Here is a 23,785-nt window from a genome sequence, read left to right on the forward strand (position 1 = left end):
CTCTTTCTAAGAAAATTGATAATATAAATATAGGATTTAATACGATAAAATAATTTAAATATAATAATATTAAAATATTAAAAATTAAAATAAATATAAATATAAATATTAGTTTGTTAAAATTTATATCAATATGTACAATGTATCAAAAAATATAAACATTTACAATAGCTTTAACTAAAAGTGTTAGCAGATTGGATGAGTTTAATTCTAAAAGTTTTAAAGTCCATAAATTTGACATGGTTTTCTGCTCATTTTATTGTTTAAAATATAATAAGACAGGGGTGCAATTAGCGGGTCGGCAGGTTTGGGCCTCTTAAAATAGAAATTTTTATTTAAGTTTTTAAATTTTAAATTAATAAAAATAAAATTGTATTTAACTTCCCTAAAAATAATAAAAATTTGATTTAATTCTTTAAAAATTATAAAGGTATAAAATATAAAAATAATAAAATTACATTTTACTATCATTAAAATTATAATTTAATTTCAGTCCTTAAATAAGATATTTAAATATAAATTTATATTGTTATTTAGTTGGGCGAACGGGAAGATAAGAGATCCATATTGAAGCCCAACCCGAGGTGGGTCGGGCGGGCGGCACAACTAACATTTTCCGAATCCTCCCTTGAAGTCTTCAGTTTTCTCCGTCTGTTTCTTATTTTAATTGCTTCAGATCAACTGAAACTTTATAACTTTCACGTAAAATAATCCATGCATTAACAAAGTTCAAGCTTGAATCCCTTCTTCGAAAAATAAAATGAAACAGAGGCTTTCTTTGATGTATCTTTCTTTTATCTTAATAATTTCATCCCGTGAATCATCTTCTTCTATTCCTTCCAATTCCTTCATTGGAATTCCTCCTCAAGGTACACTCTTATCTTTCTTTCTCTTTCAACTTTCATCCTTTTTGGCTTGGAAACTCCATCATTTGTTTCCTCTACGATAAAAAAAACAAACAGACGAAGATTACTTCAAAAGAGAGATAATAAAATGTAAGAATGGATCAAAGAAGTTTACTAAAGCCCAACTTAATGATGATTTCTGCGACTGCCCAGATGGCACTGATGAGCCAGGTATCTCTCTCCCTCGCTTGATTTTCTTTGTCTTTTCTTGACCGATTTGTTATTTTATCGATGGTTTGATTGATTTTCTAATTCTAAATTAACCACAAAAAGTGATAGATTTTATCATTTTCTGTCCAGTATTATACTTTATTACGTCCAAATAAGGTTTAATCTTTAATTTGCACTTCTTTTTATTGGGTTTAAGATAATGGTTTATTTGGGTATAAAATCGTACTTATGTAGAGAATTTCAGGGTTTTTGTATTGTTTTAGACACTTTTGGGGGGGTTTTGATTTATTTGAAGTAACAAATGGAACATGTTAAGGAACTTGGATGTCTTGTTGATGTTTAATTTACTTGTTTTTCCTCTGCTATGATGTGTCTTCACTTTCTTTAATTTCTTAATATGTTTGTTTCAGGAACATCAGCTTGTCCACTAGGCAAGTTCTACTGTAAGAATATTGGCCATGCTCCGTCTTTCCAGTATTCCTCCAGAGTCAATGATGGTATTTGTGGTATGATTTGTTTGCGGTAATCTATAATTTTTGGATCATCTGTTTAAATTGGTGTTTGCCTCTTTAGAAACTTGATGAAAGTATATTTTTCGTACATTGTGCTTACGTTGATCTGGCTCTTCATTTTTCTTGAGCTACCCATATTTGACATTGCATCATATGAAGATATGATCCTTCAAATACATGGAAAAACTTGGAAAAAGTTGAACATACCTTTGTCGGCCACATATCTGTATCCAAACTCACACCCAAGCTTTGAGTAACATAGCATTGTGCGAGTGCATTATGATCTTTTTGTTATTTAGTTATCATATTGATCATTTTGTTATATGGATAAAAAGAGCAGATTGTTGTGATGGGAGTGATGAGTATGATGGTAAAGTCAAATGCCCTTATACATGCCACGAGGCTGGCAAAGTAGCCATGGAAAGCTTGAAGAGAAAGATTGAAGTGTATCAAGAAGGGGTTATTTTACGAAAAGTAGAGATTGGACTGGCAAAACGAGCAATTGCTAGAGACAAAGCCGAATTGTCAGGGTTGAAAAATGAACGGGAAGTTGTAGAAAAGGTTGTTCATCAGCTTGAAGGTATGACTCCTATTTGTTTGTTCTGTCAATTTATTATTTATTGTTCATAATTTGCAATGTTCAGAAAGTTTAATCACTATTATCATGGTTACTGCCAAAATTTATGTGGCTTTCTACCTAATGTTTTATTTTCTAAATTCCTGTTTTAATTACTTAGATGAATTTAATATTATAGAAGTAAACAATTAATATAAAATTGTGCATCTATCTCGAAGAAGATTTGTTGGGTGTCATTTTTGTTTCATAGATTGAGATGTAAATAGTACAATTTTGCTAAGGGACATAATTTATGTCTTTGCTATATCTCTTGTTTATTTGATTTCATTCCCGACATTATACATGAAGGGCAAGTTCGGAAGTTGGAGCAGGAGCCCCAAGAGAAAGATGATAAGATGAGAGAAGCTCGGAATGAGAAAGTTGAAAACGAAGAGAGTGGACCCGATAAGAATGTTGACAGCCAAATAGAACCCATGAAAGCATCAGATGTTGAAAAACAGGGGCAAGCTGGTGAATCTCTATCAGATCAGGTTAAATATAAAGCAAGTCAATTTAATGCGTACCATCTGCTGCCTATTTTTGTTTTCATTTTCAATTATGTGTTTCATATTTTCCCATCCTCTTTCAGTTTATCACAGGCTGCACCATCGATTGAACACCGGATACTATTAACACTTGGAGGAGTGAAAATATGATCTTGTTATTTAAATTGTAACATCTTATGTCGCTTAGCAAATCTAACACACTTAAACATAGACAAACAATTGGGTCTTTCCATGTTTCAATCTGCTTTATTTACAGTAGGGAAATAACTTCTTTGAGAATATTGACCATTGCTGCTTAAGAATCTATTGGTTTCAGAATGAAAAAGATGAGCATGAAAGTTCTGAAGGATTGTCAAGAGAAGAACTTGGTCGCCTCGTTGAATCACGCTGGACAGGGAAAAAGAGTGGGGAACAAGTTGAGGAGACCGATCCAGTGAAAAATGACCAGGTGAGCAACAGAGGCTAAGAGTGTGCATATGATGAACATATTAATGATAACGCTTTACAGTTGAATAAACATATTCAAATGAATCAGGAGGAAGGGGGACCAGATGCTGAATATGAAGAGTCTGTAGCAGATAATGCTGGTCGTTCTAGTACCGCCCAATACAAGATTGGGGTGCAAGATCTTAAAAACTCATCAGGTTTTAGCTCTTCTGAAGCAGTTGCGAAAAGAATAACTTGCACTGTAATATGTAAATCTTTAAACCTTTTTTTGATGATATCTTTAGATATAGCAACTCCAAGCGGTAAATCTTGGTTGGATAAGATACAGGAAACTGCTCAGAATTTCCTTCAGTCTGTTAACTTCTTTTCAATCCCTGTCGCTAATCTAGGTAAGCACGAAGTTATGGTTGCCAATATTCGTTGTTCTATAAAGAATTCATAATCACATTAAGTTTATTATGTCTCATATTTTGTGTTTCTGTAGATGCAAATAAGATTCGGAAGGAATATAATCACTATACTGCGAAATTATCTGATCTAGAGTCGAGGATTTCAAGTTTGACAGAAAAGTTAAAATTTGATTTTGGTAAGTGAAAAAATGTATTTTGGCGACTTCGAACTATATAGTAAAAGTTATACAAGGATAGTATTGGTACTTTTTCTCTGCATTGTTGAATTTTGCTTATGAACTCCAGGAAAGCAGAACGAATTCTATTTATTCTATGATCGCTGCTTTGAATTGAAGCAGGACAAGTAAGAACAAAACTTACCTTGTACTTTTGTTAATGCTTGGTATTATAATATTCTTACTCTCTCACTTTTGTTGATTTGGGCAATGAACATTTTCGGTTTTAGGTATGTCTACAAAGTTTGTCCATTTAGAAATGCAACACAAGAGGATGGCAGCAGTGAAACCCAACTGGGGTAAGCGTTTCCTTTTCCTTTTCATAATTGCTTCCATAAGTGCCAATCATTAGGTGTATTATATGGAGTTTTCCTGTGTTAGAGATTGTTTGAGTTTGCAAAGAATACCAAGAAGTCAAGAAAGAAACTAAACCTGTATATCTTTCAGTCTTCAGAGTATCGTATTTATACAACACATGACCATACAAACCATGCTATTAACTGACTTAACTAATTGCAACTGCTACTAACAAATCTAACTACCAAATTTTTTTCAATATTCCTTAATATTCACCCATCGTAGAACTTCCTTAACAAGACAAAAGTTGGACTTGGTGACTTTGTTGTTCAAACTGACTAACAACACTCAGGCCATGTCTGAACTTACAAAAGAATAGTGTGGATAAAGGCTTGTTGAGTATGTTAGCCACTTGATCTTGTCCTGGAATATGACCAACTATCAGTTTGCCAGTGGCAACCTTCTCCCTGACAAAGAACAAATCGAGTTCAACATGCTTGAACTTAGAATGTTGTACAGGATTTGCAATACTGCAACTACTCCTGAGCTATCACACCAAACAGTAGACTTTCTAGCAAGAAAAACATGTAATTCGGCGAGTAGAGACTCAAGCCAAATGATCTCAGCTGTAACCTGAGCTAAGCCCCGAAACTCTGCTTTTGCAGTGGAACGAGAAACAACCTGGTGTTTCTTGGAACCCCATGCTACAAGATTTTTGCCTAAAAACACACAAAATCCAGTTGTGGATCTTCTGTCATCCAAATCTGTACCCGAGTTAGCATCAGAATAACCTACCAGAGAGACATGAGGTGCAGCTTTAAAAATTATGCCATAATCAAAAGTGCCTTGCAAATATCTCAAGATCCTTTTAATAGCCTTGAAATGCTGGTCCAATGGCCTATGCATAAATTGACACACTTTGTTAATAGCAAAGACAATATCAGGTCGAGCAATGACTATATATTGAATAGCACCAACAATGCTTCGATAATCAGAATTATTCTCAATTGGACTACCATAGTGAACTGATAAGTTACATGTAGTAACCATAAGAGTAGAAGAGGCTTTTGAACACTCCATGTTACACTTTGTTAGCAAGTCCTTAATATACTTCCTATGGTTTAAAAATAAACCAGACAAGTTATAGGAAACCTCAATGCCAAGAAAGTAATGCAGCTTCCCTAAATCTTTCAAAGAGAATTGTTGATTCAATGACTTAACAAAAACATCCATTTCAACTGACTGATTTCTAGTGACTATGATGTCATCCATATACACGAGCACATACATGATCAATGCACCAGAAACCTTGATGAACAATGAAGCATCAACTTTAGAGAGAATAAAGCCACTGATCTCTAAATACTCTAAGTTTGTGAAACCAAGCTTTAGAAGCCGGTTTAAGGCCATATAGATCTTTCTTTAGGTTGCAAACCAAAGGTTGACTATCACCATAAATCTCAAAATCGGGAGGTTGACTCGTATAAATTTCCTCACAAAGCTCACCATTTAGAAAAAACGTTGTTGATATCGACTTGCCGAAGTTGCCATCCATAGGTAACTGCAAGAGTGAGTATAATATTGATAGTAGTAGGCTTGACTACAAGGCTAAACGATTCTTGGAAATCAACTCTAGCTTCTTGAAGATATCCTTTGACTACCAATCTACCCTTGTATCTAACAATGGTGTCATCGGCATTTTTCTTGGGCTTGAAGATCCACTTACACCCAACTGCTCTTCTATGGGAAGGTAATGGAACTAGCTCCTAAGTGTTGTTCTTTAAAAGAGCATCATACTCCTGTTGGGTAGCCTTAGTCCATTTAGGACTAGCAAAGGCTTCCTCAATGATCTGTGGTTCCTTACCAAACAATCTAGCTAAGAAGGCTTTTGGTTTGAAAATTCCACTTTTGGATCGAGTGACCATAGGATGGGCATTAGATATAGAAGGAGATTTAGGTGAAATAGACCCTTATGCCTGTACTGGGGTCCAAAATACCAGTCTCAAGTCTTACATCATCAACTGGCCAAGTTCCAAGAGAGCAGACTCAAATCTGGGAAAAGCAGTAGAAGCTAGACCAAGTTTCACATGAGGCTCATTTTCTGTAGGTGATGATGAAGAAGTTGCACAAGCAGATAAATGAGGAGCTACCTTGGAAGAAATAGAGCCTTGAGGTTGAGAAACAATAATAGGAATAGGTGCTTGTTGAGAAAGCTGAGAAGATGACTCTCGATCATAATTTGATTGCTGAAAAAAACAGAACTTATTTTGAAGCAAATGGAAAACCAGTTTCACCAAACACTACATGTTTGGAAATAAAAATTCTACTTGATTAATCAAGGCACATATAGCCTTTGTGAAGAGCACTATGACCAAGGAAAACACAGGGCTTGGATCGAAATTGAAGTTTGTTTTTGTTATAAGGTCTTAGACAAGGATAACAATAACATCCAAAAGTCCTTAGATGCAGATACTCGGGTTTAGAATTGTAGAGTAGCTCATGTGGAGATTTTTCGTGCAACACTGGAGTAGGCAACCTATTGATCAAGTATACCGCACTGAGAAATGCATGTGTCCATAAATGCATTGGTAAGGAAACTTGAGCAAGCAATGTAAGATCGATTTCAGTAATGTGTCTATGCTTTCTCTCGACCATGTCGATTTGATTTGAAGTATAAGGACAAGTAAGTCTGTGCTAAATACCAGACTGCTGAATAAGTGGAAAGAAAGATCTAAATCCGCCTCCCCAATCACTTTGGAACATCTTGATCTTGGAATTAAATTGTACTTAAACAATTTTTTCAACAGCCTCCGACTTTTCCTTTAGTAGTTAAATCCAGGTATATCGACTATAAGCATCAAGAAAGGAAATATAATACAAACACCCCTCTGATGACACATGGGCAGGACCACATAAGTCTGACACAACTAACTTAAAAGGAAAATCATATATAGTCGTAGAAGCAGTAAACGAAAGCTTGTGAGACTTTCCTAACTGACAAGCAGAACAAACAATAGGAAGTTGAGTTGCTGCTATAGGAACTTGACAACTCTATAACACTTGATAGAGGATTTTATTGCAAGGATGGCCTAGTGTCACGAGCCAAAGTGAAAAGCCCGTGACCATGGCACAAGATGCGCTCCATGGAGGTCTATCGATTAGATGGGGAATATTTAGCCCACGAGAACTGGCCCGATTCATAGAATTGTTGGAGAAGCCTGTCAGATTGAAGCCTAGTTGGCCCGATAATGAAGACATGGCAACTTATGCTAATTTTGGTAACTAATCTTAGAAGATAGAGGGAATCATATCTTGTAAAGATTAGAGTAGATTTGATATGGCATATCTTTTAAATCCCTAAAATCAAGGGATATGGTTAATCTCGTCCGTCGGTGTAAATGCATCTTGAACGTCGATTTTGGAGAGCTCAACTATAAATAGAGAGTCTCCCCTTTATTTGTACTCATCAATTGTAAGCTGAATTCTTAAGAGTAATAGAATTCTTTGAGCATTTACTTAAACACTTTGTGTGTATTCTTTCTTTGGCTTTCTGTTGTTCACTTGTAGCTTCTTTTGGCACAATCGCTTTCGCTATACAAATTGGTGCCTTGGAGGAGTTCTAAAAGAATCCTCACTTTTGGGCGTAAAGGCTGACTTAGGCGAGTTTAGAGCAAACGGATCGCCTAAGGCTGCACGGATTGCGAGACGAAAGGTCTAGCCCCGTGACAAGTGCTATCCAAGCTGTAGGTTTGAACCAAGTGATATCCGAGTTATTGGTTCGAAGGCACCGTTGGGATGTCGAAAAAAGTTGTTGGTCAAAGTGAGCCAATGGAGACCCGTGGGAGGGCTAGAAAAGCAAGTCGCTCGAGGGACATACTGATAGTTTTGGAAAATCGAGTGGTTAATCTCGAGGAATTCGTAGAGAACATGAAAGAGGCGTTTGAATTGGTCGAGGGATGCATGGATGGGTTGGACTCAATGGAAGAGCAACTCAGAGATTTTATGTTGGATTCTCTCGATGTCAATGTGGAATAGATGAATGAATTAGTCGAGTCCACTGCGAAAAAGCTGGCAGAGAGGGATGAAAATCTCGAGAATATGGTGTTAGCCATGAAGAAAGAAATGGAGGAGCTTAAGGGGGAGCTCACGATTTGCAAAGCCGCTATGAGTAATATGATGTTATCTTCAAGGCCGAAGAAACAAGCAATGGACGTTCCCAAACCAGAGAAGTTTAAGGGTGCACGATCCACAAGGGATGTGGACAACTTCTTGTAAGAAATGAAGCAATACTTCCGAGCAATAGGCATCGAAGATGATGCTGTTAAGGTTCGAGGATGGGTTAAAGCCGTGTGCAAAGCATGAGTTGCGTAGGCAAGGAATCACCGAACTTACTGTAGCCATGGTCGAAGCAGAGTCCTTTGTTGAGCTTGGTCCAACGAAAGACAAGTTCGAGTCGTCTAATCCCAATAGAAAGGGCAATGGTGAGAGAAACCATAAAGAAGATGAAGAGGGACATAGCGATGATGGCAACAGTACCGATAGCACAAGTAGCAATGGGAAACCATGAGATGCGAAGCGGGGATCCAACAACCCAAGGGACAAGAGAAAGAATAAAATGCTTCCTTTGTCAAGGACCGCACATGGCGCGAAAATGTCTGAATAAATTGATGATTTCAGCGATCAAGAAGAAAGATAAGTTGAAGGAAGAGGCGAAGCCTATTGAGGGGAAGATATCGAGGCTCAATTCGATGGTGCTCATTCCTAAGTAGAGGAATGGTGAAAAAGGGTTGATGTTTGTGTACATCAACATTGCGGGTCAGAAGCGGAGTGCTCTTATTGATACAAGAGCATTAGACTTATTCATATAGGAAAAGGCTGCGAAGAAGCTTGGTCTGTCGATTAGAAAATCGAATAAGAATATCAAGGTAGCAACTTCCGAGAAATCCCTAACTGTGGGAGTAGTTCGTGATGTGGAACTACAAATTGGCGAATGGAAGAGCAAGGAAAAATTCAAGGTAATCCAATTAGATTATTACGATTATGTGCTTGGTTTAAACTTCCTTGACAGGATTCAGGCAACTCTGCAACCATGGGCCGATCAAATCCATATTGCCACCAGTCCGTCAACAAAAATTGTTGTACCGGTGCACCGAGATATGAAGGTTGAGACCAAGGTGTTATCGTCAATCCAATTAGTTGTAAATGTTTTGTATGGGAGAAACATTAACTCGTTAGAACGGAATGCTACGAAAGCCCCTTCAGAAGTGTTAGTAGCGCAAAAGATCGATATGAAGCCTGTAGATTCGACTGTGGAGCCGACACCTTTGGGAAATGTGGTTTGTGCATCGGTCTTTGAGAGAAAAGGAGCGATGCAAAGACAGTCAAGACGAGTAAATTCTGCGAGTAGGGTACATTGCAAACACTCTGATAGTGTTTTGAATTCTGACTTCTTGTCTTGGCAAGATCGTATGGGTCCTTTCAAAGTTCATAAGCAAGGAGGCAAAGGGACTATAGGTGGTACAAAGCGAAGATGTGAGAATTCAAGGGATTTTAGTGAGAACAAGTCAAAATTGGGGCAAATTAGAGCGGATACTTATTGTCAACTGGATGTACCAACGAGTGCAACGGTTCAAGTTAAGAGGCGACGAAAGTCGAGGCAAAGGTTCTGAAGCAAGGGAAACCCCGATCACAAGACAAGTCGAGAAAAAGCCAAGGCAACGAGGAAGTTCCAAGGTGAATCAAGTTAGTGTCATTCAGAAGTCGCAATGAGGGTATTGCGAGAATAGGTGGGGGAGAATGTCACGGGCCAAAGTGCAAAGTCCGTAACCATGGCACAAGATGCGCCCCATGGAGGTCTATCGATTAGATGGGGAACATTTAGCCCATGAGAACTGGCCCGATTCAAAGAACTGTTGGAGAAGCCTGTCAGATTGAAACCTGGTTGGCCCGATAATGAAGACATGGCAACTTAGGCTAATTTTGGTAACTAATCTTAGACGATAGAGGGAATCATATCTTGTAAAGATTAGATTAGATTTGATATGACATATCTTGTAAATCCCTAAAATCACAGAATATGGTTAATCTCATTCGTCGATGTAAATGTATCTTGACCGTCGACTTTGGGGGAGCTCAACTATAAATTAAGAGTTTCCCCTCATTTGTACTCATCCATTATAAGCTGAATTCTTAAGAGTAATAGAATTCTTTGAGCATTTACTCAAACACTTTGTGTGCATTTTTTCTTTGGCTTACTGTTGTTCACTTGTAGCTTCTTTTGGCACAATCGCTTCCGCTATACAAATTGGAGCCTTGAAGGAGTTCTAAAAAAATCCTCACTTTTGGGCGTAAAGACTGACTTAGGCAAGTTTGGAGTAAATGGATCACCTAATGCCGCACGGATTGCGAGACGAAAGGTTTAGCCCGTGACACTAGTGATTTTGCCCCCAAGTCAACAATAGTTGAGGCTTTAGATGAGGCTTTGAGTTGAGCATGATTCTCTTACTGTCTCTGAGTTGAAACCTTAACTGAAGAAGCTGCACCAAGACTGTGATATGGAGAAGCAGTGAACCTATACAATCCTTTATGAATGTGGCCCATTAGTAAAACCGCCCCTATCTGTAAATCTTTCACAAAACAATGAAAATGATGAAATTCGAAAAACACATGATTATCTTTAGCAACAAAGAGCAAATTTTTACAGATATAGGGAACATGTGCGTTTTTTAGCTGTAAAATTCTTTCCAGATGAAGAGAAGAAGACCTGATATTAGCAATTGGTACACAAACACCATTTCTCATAACTAACTAACCAATACCTGTATATGCAGCTGCACCTTCAAAATTAGAAAGGTCACTAGTCACATTGCTCGTAGCCCTAGAATTTGGGTACCAAACTTGATTAGCAGATTTGGTAGAAAACTAAAGAACAGTCTAGGGAAGCTGATCCTGCTTGAAGATGATAGCCTCGTTGAAATTTGTCACGAACGGAAGGACGCCAATTTTGTTGAACAGATTTTTGACCATAAACCACTTGTGCTTACATATGTTGATCACAACAATGATTAGAAGATTTACTCCCAAACTGATGATAATTAACTTGCATTTGTTTCCCTTGATCGAAATCACACACACCAAAAAAATTCTCATTAAATCGGTAGTAACACCGTTGAACAACATGACCAATCCTACCACAAAGTTGGCATTGTGGACTATTGAAATATGTGAAACCCATATATTTTGGGTATATATTTTAAATTTATTTAGGTAGATAAATCTTAGAATAAATCATTTAAGATATTCTAAGAATATTTTATTTTATCTTTTAGTAGTTTATTAGAATAAGAGAATTATTTTCCTAATTAGGTTATGACTCTTTTCTTTATTTAAGTTCAGTTCTTTAGTTAATAAAATACAGAACAAATTTATTAAATGCTTCCTTGAAAACTTTTATGGTATTAGAGTTAGGTTAAATCTCTAGTAACATCATGGTTAAAAAAAAACCTTCACTGGATATAAGAGATCTAGTAATCAAATAGAGGAAGAAAGTTCTACCGTTGAAACAACTATCGAGAGTACAATGGCTCAAGGGATAGAGGCGTCTTAACTTTCTTTTCGGTTGACATCTCACAAGCTGAATGGCAAGAATTATCTAGAATGGTCGTAGTTTGTAAATTTAGCAATTGATGGGCACCACAAGCTAGGTCATTTAATTGGATAAGTCAAGCAACCACAAGTAGGCGATCCAAAGATGAGCAAGTGGAGGTTAGAAAATTCTATGATAATTTTGTGGCTTATTAATTCCATGGAAGTATTCATAGGTAAACATTTTCTTTTTCTCCCGACTGTTAAAGATGTTTGGGACACTATGGAAGACACTTATTCAGATTTAGAAAACATTTCACAGATATTTGAGTTGAAAATAAAACTCTGAAAAGCTAGACAAGGGAAAAAGGAAGTTACTTTTTATTATAACAAGATGATGTCTCTCTGGCAAGAACTAAATCAGTGTTATAATGATGAATGAGAGTGTCCTGGATATGGTGTAAAAGCTATGATAAAAGAAGAGAATAAACAAGCTTATCTGTTTCTAGCTGGTTTAAATAAAGAATTTGATGAAGTGAGATCTCGGAGCTTAGAAGAAAAAATAACTTCCAAGACTCCATGAGATTTTTTCTGTGGTTAGAAAAGAAGAGACAAGGAGAAAATGAATGTTAAGGCCAGGGTTTCAAGCTAATGATGATAATTCTGCTCTTGTAACTAATAAGAATAATGATGATAGTGAAAAAAGAAAAAAAAACCTTGGTGCGATCACTGTAAAAAATATTGGCACACTCGAGAAACATGTTGAAAGTTCCATGAAAAATTGACCAATGAAAAAAATAGAGTGACAATGGTCGTGGTTCATAATCATGGGATAGCAGAGCTTTCCAAACAACTAATGAAAATTATGAGGGCCAAAGTTCTCTAGAAGGGTCTTCATTCACTAAGGAATAATTAGAGCATCTACACAAGCTTTTTCAATCACCATAGTTTTGGATGAATTCTTCTGTTCCTAACTCCAATAATCATTCTTCCTCCTTTGCCCAATCAGGTACTAATTTTTCTATTTTTTTATGTCAAGCCTTGTAAAACAAACACGTAGATCGTTGATTCTGGAGCTAGTGATCACATGACTAGTAATCATTTTCTTTTTTCAACTTACACACCTTGTGCAGGAAACAAAAAGATCAAAGTAGTAGATGGGTCGTTCTCGGTAATAGCCGGGAAAGGCATAGTTAAAATTTTGTCTTTCTTGGTTTTACATGATGTTTTACATGTGCCAAATCTAGCTTGTAATCTCATATCGGTCAGTAAATTATTTTAGTTCTCCAATTGTCATGTTATATTTTATTCCTCTATGTGTAAATTTCAAGACATGGTATCAGGAAGGATGATTAGCAATGCTAAAGAATCTGGTTGAATTTACTTTCTTGACTACGACCATCTAAGTCAACCAACAACTACTTTATGTTTAAGTGTTGTTTCTAGTTTTGATAAGGTTTATGATTTGGCATTTTAGGCTTGAACATCCTAATTTTTACTATTTAAGATATTTGTTACCTGATTTATTTAAAAAAAAATCCTTCATATCACTGTGAATTGGCTAAACATCATCGACCATTCTTTCCACCTCAAAAATATAAAGCTTCCAAACCTTTTTCGTTAATTCATAGTGATGTCTGAGGACCTTCAAGAGTCTCAACTTTTTTAAGAAAATGTTGGTTTGTCACGTTTATTAATGATCATACTCGTACCTATTAGGTGTTTTTATTAAAAGATAAGTCTGAAGTTAAACCAGTCTTTTTATGCTATGGTGAAAATACAATTTGGTGTGAAAATAAAAGTATTTAGAAGTGACAATGGTGGGGAATTTTTTAGTGACCAATTAGGTATTTTCTTAGCCAAACCTGGAATAGTCCACCAAAACTCTTGTACAAATACACCACAACAAAATAGGATTGCAGAAAGAAAAAACAGACATCATTTAGAAGTAACTAGAGCCTCGATGTTCACTAGCCAGGTACCACGTCATCTTTGAGGTGAAGTCTTGCTAACAGCTACATATCTTATTAATAGAATGCCTAGCAAAACTTTAAACTATAGAACTCTTTTTTGTCTCTTTAAAGATAACTTTCCTAACTCTAAATTGATCACAGATTTATCCCTCCGAGTTTTTGGGTGTAGTGTTTTTGTTCATCTTCACAACTAAGGTAAACTAGATCCTAGAGCAAAAAAATGCATCTTTGTTGGCTATGCTTCTAATAAAAAGGATTACAAATGTTATGATCCAATTGATAAGAAGATTATTGTTACCATGGATGTCACATTTTTTGAAACGCAATCTTATTTTGATTCTAATCTTCAGGGAGGGAATTATAGTAAGGAAGATTCTATAATTGATCAAAAAAAGACTAGGAATATACAACATCGGGATTCTAATAATGGGGAAGGCGAATTTATGATTAACACAGAAATTAATTATGATAATGTTGTTAATAAAAATGAGTATGAAAGTGTAGAGTCTGATCATGAGAATAAAGAACAAACAAAGGAGTTAATTGTTTACTCAAGAAGAGACCGAAATCAAGAAAGTGGAATCCACCAGATTCATCACCAAGAATCTGACCCGCAAGATCTTGTCAAAAGTTTAGGTAAAGCTCATAATTCAGCCAATGAATTTTTTTATTTAGATATTCCAATTGCTAAAAGAAAAGGTGATAAAAATGTTGTCAAATATCTCATGTCTAACTCTGTATCCTATAAAGCCTTGTCTTCGACATTCTCAACCTTTATTTCGTGTCTCGATATTGTAAAAATACCCAAAAATGTGAAATATGCTTTACAAGTTCCTGAGTGAAAGGAGGCCATTTTAGAAGAGATGCGCGCTCTTGAAAAAATAGGTACATAAGAAATAGTGGAATTACCTGTAGGGAAAAAATAGTGGGCCGTAAATAGGTGTTCACAACCAAATTCAAACCGGATGGATCTTTAGATAAATATAAAGCCTGGCTGGTGGCTAAAGGGTACACTCAAACATACGGGTTAGATTATCTTGAAACATTTGCTCTAGTAGCCAAATTAAATTCTGTTAGAGTTCTTTTATCAATTACTGTTAATCTTGATTGATCTTTACAGTAGTTAGATGTGAAGAATGTTTTCCTAAATGGGAAACTTGAAGAAGAAGTTTACATGGATCCTCTTCTAGGTTTTGAAGAAAAATTTGGAACTCGAGTATGTAAGCTCAAGAATTTTTTGTATGGTCTAAAGCAATCTCCTCGAGCTTGGTTTGAACGGTTCACTCAAGTTGTTAAAAAACAAGGTTACTCATAAGGGCAAACTGATCACACAATGTTCTATCGACACTCACAAAGAGGTAGAATAGCAGTTATTATAGTTTATGTCGATGATATCATTCTTACAGGAGATGATGTCGATAAAATAAGGCGTCTCAACGAGCATCTAGCATTGGAGTTTGAGATCAAAGACTTGGGTCCTTTGAAATACTTTCTTGAAATGGAAGTTGCTCGATCAAATAAGGGTCTTGTGGTCTCTCAAAAAAAATATGTGTTTGATCTTTTAAAAGAGGTTGAGATGAGTGGTTGTCGCCTAGTTGACACACCAATTGATCCAAATGTAAAATTCAGAAATAGAGAAGGTTGATTAGTTGATAAAGGGCAGTAACAAAGATTAGTTGGTAAGTTAATTTACTTATCACATACAAGGCCAGACATAGCTTTTACAGTGAGCTTAGTGAGTCAATTCATGCACTCCCCAATGGAGGAACATGAAAAGGCAGTGTTTCGGATTCTAAGATACTTGAAGAGTTCACCTGGAAAGGGTTTATTCTTCAAAAAATCTGAACAAAGAGGAATTGAAGGTTATACAAATGCAGGTTGGGCAGACTCAATAACAGATAGAACATGTAACACCCCCATACCAGACCCGATCGCCGAGTCAAGGCATCAGGATGTCACATTCTTTGCCAAAGCAATTACTAAAAATTTTAGATCAATTTATCTTATTATTTAATTAATGTAGATCATTAACTAATTTAATAATGATTGAATTTACGATAGAACTAATTATGAGTTAAAGGAGCTCATTAAAACATCCACAATTGATTAAAGGCCAAATTGTAAAGTTCATAAAAAATTTTGAACTGTCGTCACAACACTGGGGTTTCCACATCGTGACATGGCGAACTTGTCGTCGTGACGTCGTCTCCATTTCCTACAAGTTTCACGCTTTATTTTTATTTATTTATTTTATATCATTACCTGAACCGTATTCAAATTTCGTAATCACCACTTCATTTTACATATCATTCACTTACATCTATTTCTATCTCAAGTCCTCATAAAAACATGATATTCAATTAAATATAACAAAGTTTATAAAATTAACACAAATATTAAAATTTTACAAATAAGACCATTGGGGGACTTACACTTGCAAAATTAGTTTATCCACTTTATGTATATTTCATATTTATTTCTAAATTATGCCAATCAATTTAATTCTTCATAAAATTTTAACAAAGAATTCACATCAATTAACAATTATTCACTTATTATGTTATCAATTCGTTTAAACATACTCATATGTATCAATCATTTCATCACCTACAACCATTTTAAAACATTTCAAATTCATCTACTATATATATATTCATATATTTTCCTCATCTTCCTCTCCATTTCACATCATTTATGTATATATTTGTTAGAATCTTTAGCTTTTAGTATATAACATGCTTATATGTAACATTATCGATAATTCCACTATTTACTCATGTGTTCATATCAAACTGTCCACTTGAGTTATAGTTACTAAATTATTTATATCTTGAGATACAGAATTCTAATTAAGATCCGCTTGATTTTTTTTAAATTAGACTCAAATATCTTTTTACCATAAAAGTTTCAAAATTTATAATTTAGCCAATAAGTACAGTAAAATCTTCAAATTTATCCATGTTCTCATTGTTTGACATCTTGACCTTTCTTTACTAAAATTAATTATCTCTTAGTACGGGGTTTAGATGATATTTCAGTTTGTTACTCTTTAAAATAGACTCATTAAGAATTAAAAATATAAATTTAAACTCCTAATTATTTTTTACCATTTTTATGATTTTCCAAAGTCAGAACAGGGGAACCCAAAATCAATCTGACCTTGTCTCAAAAAAAATTCATATATCTCATAATATGAATTTCTTTTGCTTACACCGATTCTTCTATGTAAAACTAGACTCAATAGGATTTAATTTCATACTTCATTTAACTTCTAATTCAATTTTTACATTTTTTTGTGAATTTTCAAAGTTAGACTACTGCTGTTGTCCAAAACTATTTTAGTGTAAAATGTTGATTACCAAGGTTATAACACCCTCCTTTCCTTTCTCTACAATATTTCCCATCACTTCCTCTTATTTCCCTTCACTAACATATGAAGAACATAAAATCTTATATAAGAAAACTCTACTTTAACATCATTTTTATACTTTTTCAATAATATCAAACTTAAAAATATATTGAAATCTTAATGTTATTACCTTGTCCTATTGATTTCAATCTTTAAATTAATTTTATCTCTCCTCCAACTTCCATTTTCTTGAATCCAAGGTGATTTTCTTGTTCTCCATAATCTCCTTATCACTTTTCTCTCTTGGTGATTATGAACTTTTTTTGAAATTCTTGGTTGAAATGGTAGATTTTTAGTGGAAGGACCAAATTGTAAAGACGACAAAGTTTTCTTCTTCTCTCCCCCTCACTCATGTTGGAAAGATGGGAGGATCCTCTCTCTTTTTCTTCTTTTTCATCTTCCTCTCCTTTTATACTAGCTATTTATAATAAAATATTAGTAAAATATCTTATTAAAATATTAATAAAGTAATATTTATCTAATTAAATAATTATAAAATATCATCAAAATATCTCCAACCTCATTATTGCCTTCTAGAGTTCTCTCTCTTTCTAATTGATCATTTTTCCCTTTATGATTTTTTAAAATTTCATCATTTAATCATCATTTAATTTGGTAAAATTATGATTTAGTCCTCATAATTCTTCACCTATTCAATTTAGTCCCTGCATGTCAATTCCATATAATATTAAATTGGATTATTGGTCTTTAAACTTTCTTATTTTTACAATTTGATCCCTAAATTTTGAATATTTACACTTGAGCCAAAAACTTTTCACATATTTATGATTTAGTCCTTACTTTAAATCAATATACTAAAACCTACTTCTTAATTATTATTATTATTTATTTTATTTTTATTTTAATACTCTTCAATATTCTTTTTATCATCTTTATATCATTTTCTCATTTTATCGAGAAATTAATTATACATCATGTCATGCTTCTTGATTTAACTCTCTTTTGATATCTTGCAACTTTCATTTTCTTTGATCTAATACCTTATTTCACTAAAATTTTATCTCATATTATTTACGACCAATGGGGTTTTGAGGATGTTACATAATATCTACATCAAGATATTGTACATTTGTTTGAGGAAACCTTGTGACTTGGCCAAGCAAAAAATAAAGTGTTGTAGCAAGTAGTAGTGCAGAGGCTGAGTTTAGATCAATGGCTTAAGGAATTTGTAAAATGATGTGGTTAAAAAGAATTATAGAATAGTTAAGGAAACCAATAACTTCACCAATGAAGTTGTACTGTGATAGCAGAGCTACCATTAGTATTGCTCACAACTCAGTCCAACATGACAGAACTAAACATGTTGAGATTGATAGACACTTTATCAAGGAGAAGACTGAAGAAGGCCAAGTGTACATGCCGTTTGTTCTTTCAAAACAACATATTGCTAAAATACTCACCAAAGGGCTCTTTAAGACAAGTTTTGATTTTCTTGTAAGCAAGTTGGGCATGATTGATATATATGCACCAACTCGAGGGAGGCTGTTAAAATATGTGAAACCCATATTTTGGATATATATTTTAAATTTATTTAGGTAGATAAATCTTAGAATAAATCATTTGAGATATTCTATTTTTCCTTATATTTTAGTAGTTAATTAGAATAAGAAAATTATTTTCCTAATTAGGTTATGACTCTTTTCTCTATTTAAGTTCAATTTTTTAGTTAATAAAATGCAAATAGTTTTATTAAATGCTCTCTTGAAAGCTTTCAAGGACAACCATGAAAGGACCTACCTCCTCTAAATCTTCCTCGATAATAGCTTTTTCCACCTCGACTCAAGTTCTTGTAACCCGGATTGTAGTTCCTAGTAGATCCCTCGTGGGATTCAGCGTTCTTGGATTGATTTTATGAACCAGACAACTTTTGAACTATATTCGCTTGCAACGGTATGGACGCTATAAAGTCAAGTTGTCGTGTCTCACAGTCAGCAAGAAGTTCAAGAGAAACTGAAATAGCTAAGGCTACTACTCTAATAGACTCATACTCAATGGGTAATCTTGCAAGAATAATACTAACTTGTTCTTGAGCTGTTACCAAACTACCTGCAACAGTCAAGACATCACACGTACTTTTGATTTTAAGCAAATACTCTTTGATGGACTACTGTCCTTTCTTCTGTGAGTACAACATGTGTTTAAGACTTGAAATTCTAACACTCGATCGAGTAGAATATCTCTTCTCAATGGTAGACCATACTTCAAAACTTGTACTAGCATTAGTCAAATAGACAAGAAGATCATCACTTATCGTGGACAACAACCACGAGGCTAGCAATTTATCTTGTTGGTTATGCAAAAAGAATTCAGGATTCTCAATTAACTAACCTTCTTCATTGACTATGAACTGTGAAACAGTTCAAGAATGAGCATAACCCTTTGCTTCTAAAGAAGATAATTGGTCTCATTGAGGTTGATAGTACTGTGTTGGGGGAACTGTTGAATCTTCCTGACCACTTGGTTTGCAGCAACCTCCTCATCCACTCCTTCTGACGACGACGGATGTTGAAACCCTTCATTTCCAGTATGAACTTCTGGAGCCATGCACACAAACTACCTAATCAACAAAAAAACCTTAGCTCAGATACCATGTTTGAGTTTGCAAAGAATACCAAGAAGTCAAGAAGAGAAACTGAACTTGTATATCTTTCAATCTTCAGAGTAACGTATTTATACAACACATGACCATACAAACCATGCTATTAACTGACTTAACTAATTCCAACTGCTACTAACAAATCTAACTACCAACAGTTTTTCAATATTCCTTAATAGAGATATGGTAGAGTTGTGCTTCAAATATATCATTTTGACCTTTAATCACAAACTAATAGAGGCAGATAGATGTTTTATACAATAAAATTCAAAATAAGACAGTTTGAGAAGAGAACGTGATGGAACTGGGAGCAGATTGGTTGATTTACTTGCATCTTCAATATGAATTTTGATTTTAAGGCACAGCAACCTATGAGGAAAGGCCTGAATGCTTGAGAATTTTTCAGTTTGTCTGGTTGATGTCTTTCCTTCTCAAGGGATGCTTTTTTTTTTTAATTTAATCTTTCCGTCTCACTGTAGGATCTGGGAGAAGTTTGGGAATTCTTATAGACTGATGTTGTTCACAAATGGAGAGGGATGCTGGAATGGACCTGATAGAAGTTTGAAGGTATTAATTATATAATGATGTTCCTCCATTTGGTGCCATTTAGCTATCTTGATGGTTAATACTGGATTGTGATCGTAAAGAACAGAGTTGTGAATGATGGTTTTCTTCCTTGTCAAGCAAAAGATCTGATGAGATATAATCAAAACGGATGCTCCTGGCTGGCTAAATGGCTTGTCGCTGAGAAGCTTTCCTTTTATATGAAAAATTCTTAGCATTGATCCTTACTTTTTTACAGGTGAAGCTAAGGTGTGGACTAAAAACAGAACTAACTGGTGTGGATGAACCAAGTCGCTGCGAGTATATCCTTCCCTCCCATTCTCCATTCCTCTACTCCGGTTTTGCTTGAAAATAAACTTTAACTCAGCTCAATTGTTTTCTTTTCACGCTTAGTTATTGAGCAAACCGAATTCTAAGTATTTTAATGGTTGACTCTAGTAATTCAGGAAAAAAAAAAAAAAAGCTTGACTCCAGTAGATTGAGCTTCTTTACTGTTAATATATGTATTTTATTTTTAATTAAAATTGAAAATTTCAATTCGAGCTCAAGCATAAATAATTGAGTTCATATGTTACTAGGTAAACAAGCCTAATCGAGTAAGGTCGTATAGTGTGATCTTTATCTCGAATCAAACTCGAGCTCTAAAATTGAAACTTAGTCAAGTTCAAGCCAAGTTTGGAGCCTTTATTTTTGGGTCAAGCACAAGTTTCTTACTGTCTGAGCTCGGCTCAGCTTGATTAAACTCCTATGCACACATACACATCTACTCGCACATGTGCATGCACTCAAAAACTATGCCATCTAACCCTCCTTCATGGCAGATATGCTGCTTTCATGTATACCCCTCTACTCTGCCTAGATGAAAAACTTGAGGTAATCGCTATTGGTACATGAAGCCCTTTTCAATTTTCCTTTTGCTTTTATTCTGCATCTTCTATAAGAATGTTGGATTTGGCAGGAATTCAAACAGAAACTAGAATCAATGAACCAAGAAAAACCACGGAGTCACGATGAGCTTTAACTTGCTGACATCTACTTATATCATCCTCAGTATTCTTACAGCATCGATTCTTTCAATGGTAAAGCTCTAAGCATCTTCCTTGGTTGGTTATCTTATTGTGTTATGTTTTTGAATATAAATCATAGCCAACTGATATCTGTCTATGAACAAACTTACGTAAATAGCTGTAGTAATAATGGTTTGGTTTGATTTAGGAAAAAATACTGTTAATGTGCAGTATCTTCTATCTTGTTTTCTTAATCACTGGTTTTGACCGGTTCATCTATTTTTTTTTTCCCTAAGAAGTACGTTGATATTGTATTTTAAAAAAATTTCATTCATTTAGATATAAAATACTTTTAAAATTAGAAAAAAAAATCATAAAAAATAAAATACCATTGAGTTGGAATAATTATGATTTTTTAATTAAGAAATTGGAAATCAAACCACACCCAATATACTTAATTATTACCTAATCAAAATTGGATGGAGTGGAAGTTGAAACAGACAATGGTTAGAATGGCTTTCTATTTCTTGGTTTTTCCCTAGCTTAGCTCCAAATACTTGTTTTGTGGAAGACAAAGTCTTTACCATTTATTGTATTTCTTTTGCAGCAGAGAAAGAAGATGAAGATAACAGGTTAAGAGAAAATCAGAATATCCTAGAAAACAGTGTAGAGCATGTTTTCATTTTTTCAGGATGGAGACATGGTGTCTTGTCTTTATTTTAAAGGAATGGTGAATCCACTACATGAATGCCTGTATTGTTTCTGGTACTTACTGGCTCAAAACCATTTTCTTGGGACATAAGAAGCAAGTGATACATCAATATGGGGGACATAACGTTCCATCTATCTATTTATTTATTTATTTATGATTATGCTTCAATTGCACGCCTGCCAGATTTGAGATTTGCAGAACAACGAACCTTTGGTACCTTCATCTGCATCATTTCACCAGTTTTTCAGCACTCCAGGTTAATAACAAGTCACACCATAATGTTACTTGAATATATCAAAACATACAATTATGCAATAAATTTCATAAACAATTATTATTATTATTATTTGGAATAAAGTTGATTTCCTTTTGATGAGAAAGACCAAACAAGATTTTGATGCCTTTGGGGCAATTGCAAAAAGATTTTAAAAATGAAAACCACTTCCCATAAGCATATCTTAGTATTCTAATGGAGGACCATGCCAAACTTTCGGTACATGTAATGTATTTTTTATTACACAATTAGGCTTAAAAAGTTATCACGTCTCTTTTTTAAAAAAACATTTATTTTTAAAATATTTTATTATACACTTATCCTCTAAAATTTCACTACCAATGTAACAAATATTTTCCCAAAATAATATATTAAATGTGATAAAAAATCTAAAATAACTGAACAATCATCAATGTATAGACAACTAATCTAGTCAATTTAAATTTATTGCCATATTAAAGATTAATATAGAAAATTTTCATTATATTTTGTCTCAATTAATATTTTATTAATGAAGTTTTAAGGTTTTGGAATTTTGAGTATTCATATTTAAGTCTTATTATATGTAATTATGTATATGTCAGTTCTCAATTTAAATTTTATTTTAGTTTAAATCTTATTATTTAAATTTATTCTAATTTAAAGTTTAGATATATTCTAATTATTAGTTTAAGTATTTATACATAATTCACATCGTATTATATTTGTCATTCTACTTTAAAATCATAGACAATTTGACTACTTTACTATTGAATTTTGTAACTGCTTTTAATTTTAAGAATTTTAGCATCAACTTTAATGATTTTACTTATATTTTACCGTTGAATATTGATTTCAGATGACTTGAAGACAAAATTTAAATAAAAAATCTTCCAAATATTTTTTAATTATAACAATAAATTAATATAAAAGGTTTTACTCAATGAAATAAAGATGATAAAATTTTAGAAAAACAAATAATAAAGAAAGAATTAAGTTTTTATTAAATATAAAGTTATTTACTTTTTATATTATAATAACTTATTTATTATTAACTATTAAAACAGAATATTAAAATATTAATTTGATTAAATTTTGTCTTCAAAGTTATTCAAATTTAAAATTGAAAATAACAAAATTTGGTGGCGAGGTTAAAAACAAAAAAAATGATATATTTAATATTAAGTTAAAGCATAGTAATAAATTTACTATAATACTCTTACAATGGTAAAATAAATAATTAAAAAAGGTAAATATCAATAAATATAATGACAATTTTAAAATTTCATTATTTTTGCTTGGTGATGAAGAAAACACATCCATTAACTCTAGAAGGTGAGTGAATTCGAAATTGAATTTTTTTTGAGCAAATTTTTATTTAACTTTGAACCCATACAATTAATATTTTTTTCTTCATAAAAATCATGACATTAAAAGAAAAAATCAATTATCAAAAATAAAAATAAAAGCCTAAACAACCCCTATGGAATTCAAGCTCTATTATTATTATTATTATTATTATTATTATTATTTGCACGTAAAACCTCTATATAAAAACTAAACTTTATGTGAAAGCCATTCACAACA

At 33.7% G+C, this 23,785-nt stretch overlaps 1 protein-coding gene across 3 annotated transcripts; it reads left to right on the forward strand.

Moving 5' to 3' along the window:
- The first annotated feature begins 622 nt into the window (after window positions 1-622).
- LOC105784045 (glucosidase 2 subunit beta) lies at window positions 623-22,103 on the forward strand. Of its 3 annotated transcripts, XM_052626160.1 has the most exons (16): window positions 640-869; window positions 963-1,076; window positions 1,487-1,582; window positions 1,929-2,168; window positions 2,514-2,695; window positions 3,027-3,158; window positions 3,246-3,354; window positions 3,442-3,546; window positions 3,642-3,743; window positions 3,853-3,910; window positions 4,013-4,081; window positions 20,142-20,229; window positions 20,465-20,526; window positions 21,048-21,099; window positions 21,185-21,305; window positions 21,841-22,103. In XM_052626160.1, exons 1-15 carry the CDS (start codon window positions 761-763, stop codon window positions 21,245-21,247), a joined length of 1,581 nt encoding a protein of 526 aa, XP_052482120.1. In that variant the 5' UTR covers window positions 640-760; the 3' UTR covers window positions 21,248-21,305; window positions 21,841-22,103. The 3 variants fall into 3 exon arrangements, with proteins under 3 accessions (XP_052482121.1, XP_052482120.1, XP_052482122.1); XM_052626162.1 differs by lacking the exon at window positions 640-869 and having other exon boundaries at window positions 1,059-1,076; window positions 1,924-2,168; XM_052626161.1 differs by lacking the exons at window positions 20,142-20,229; window positions 20,465-20,526; window positions 21,048-21,099; window positions 21,185-21,305; window positions 21,841-22,103 and adding an exon at window positions 10,351-10,700 and having other exon boundaries at window positions 623-869.
- The last annotated feature ends 1,682 nt before the right edge of the window (window positions 22,104-23,785 follow it).

Source organism: Gossypium raimondii, chromosome 13 (genome assembly GCF_025698545.1).
Source record: "Gossypium raimondii isolate GPD5lz chromosome 13, ASM2569854v1, whole genome shotgun sequence".
NCBI classification, from domain to species: Eukaryota; Viridiplantae; Streptophyta; class Magnoliopsida; order Malvales; family Malvaceae; genus Gossypium; species Gossypium raimondii.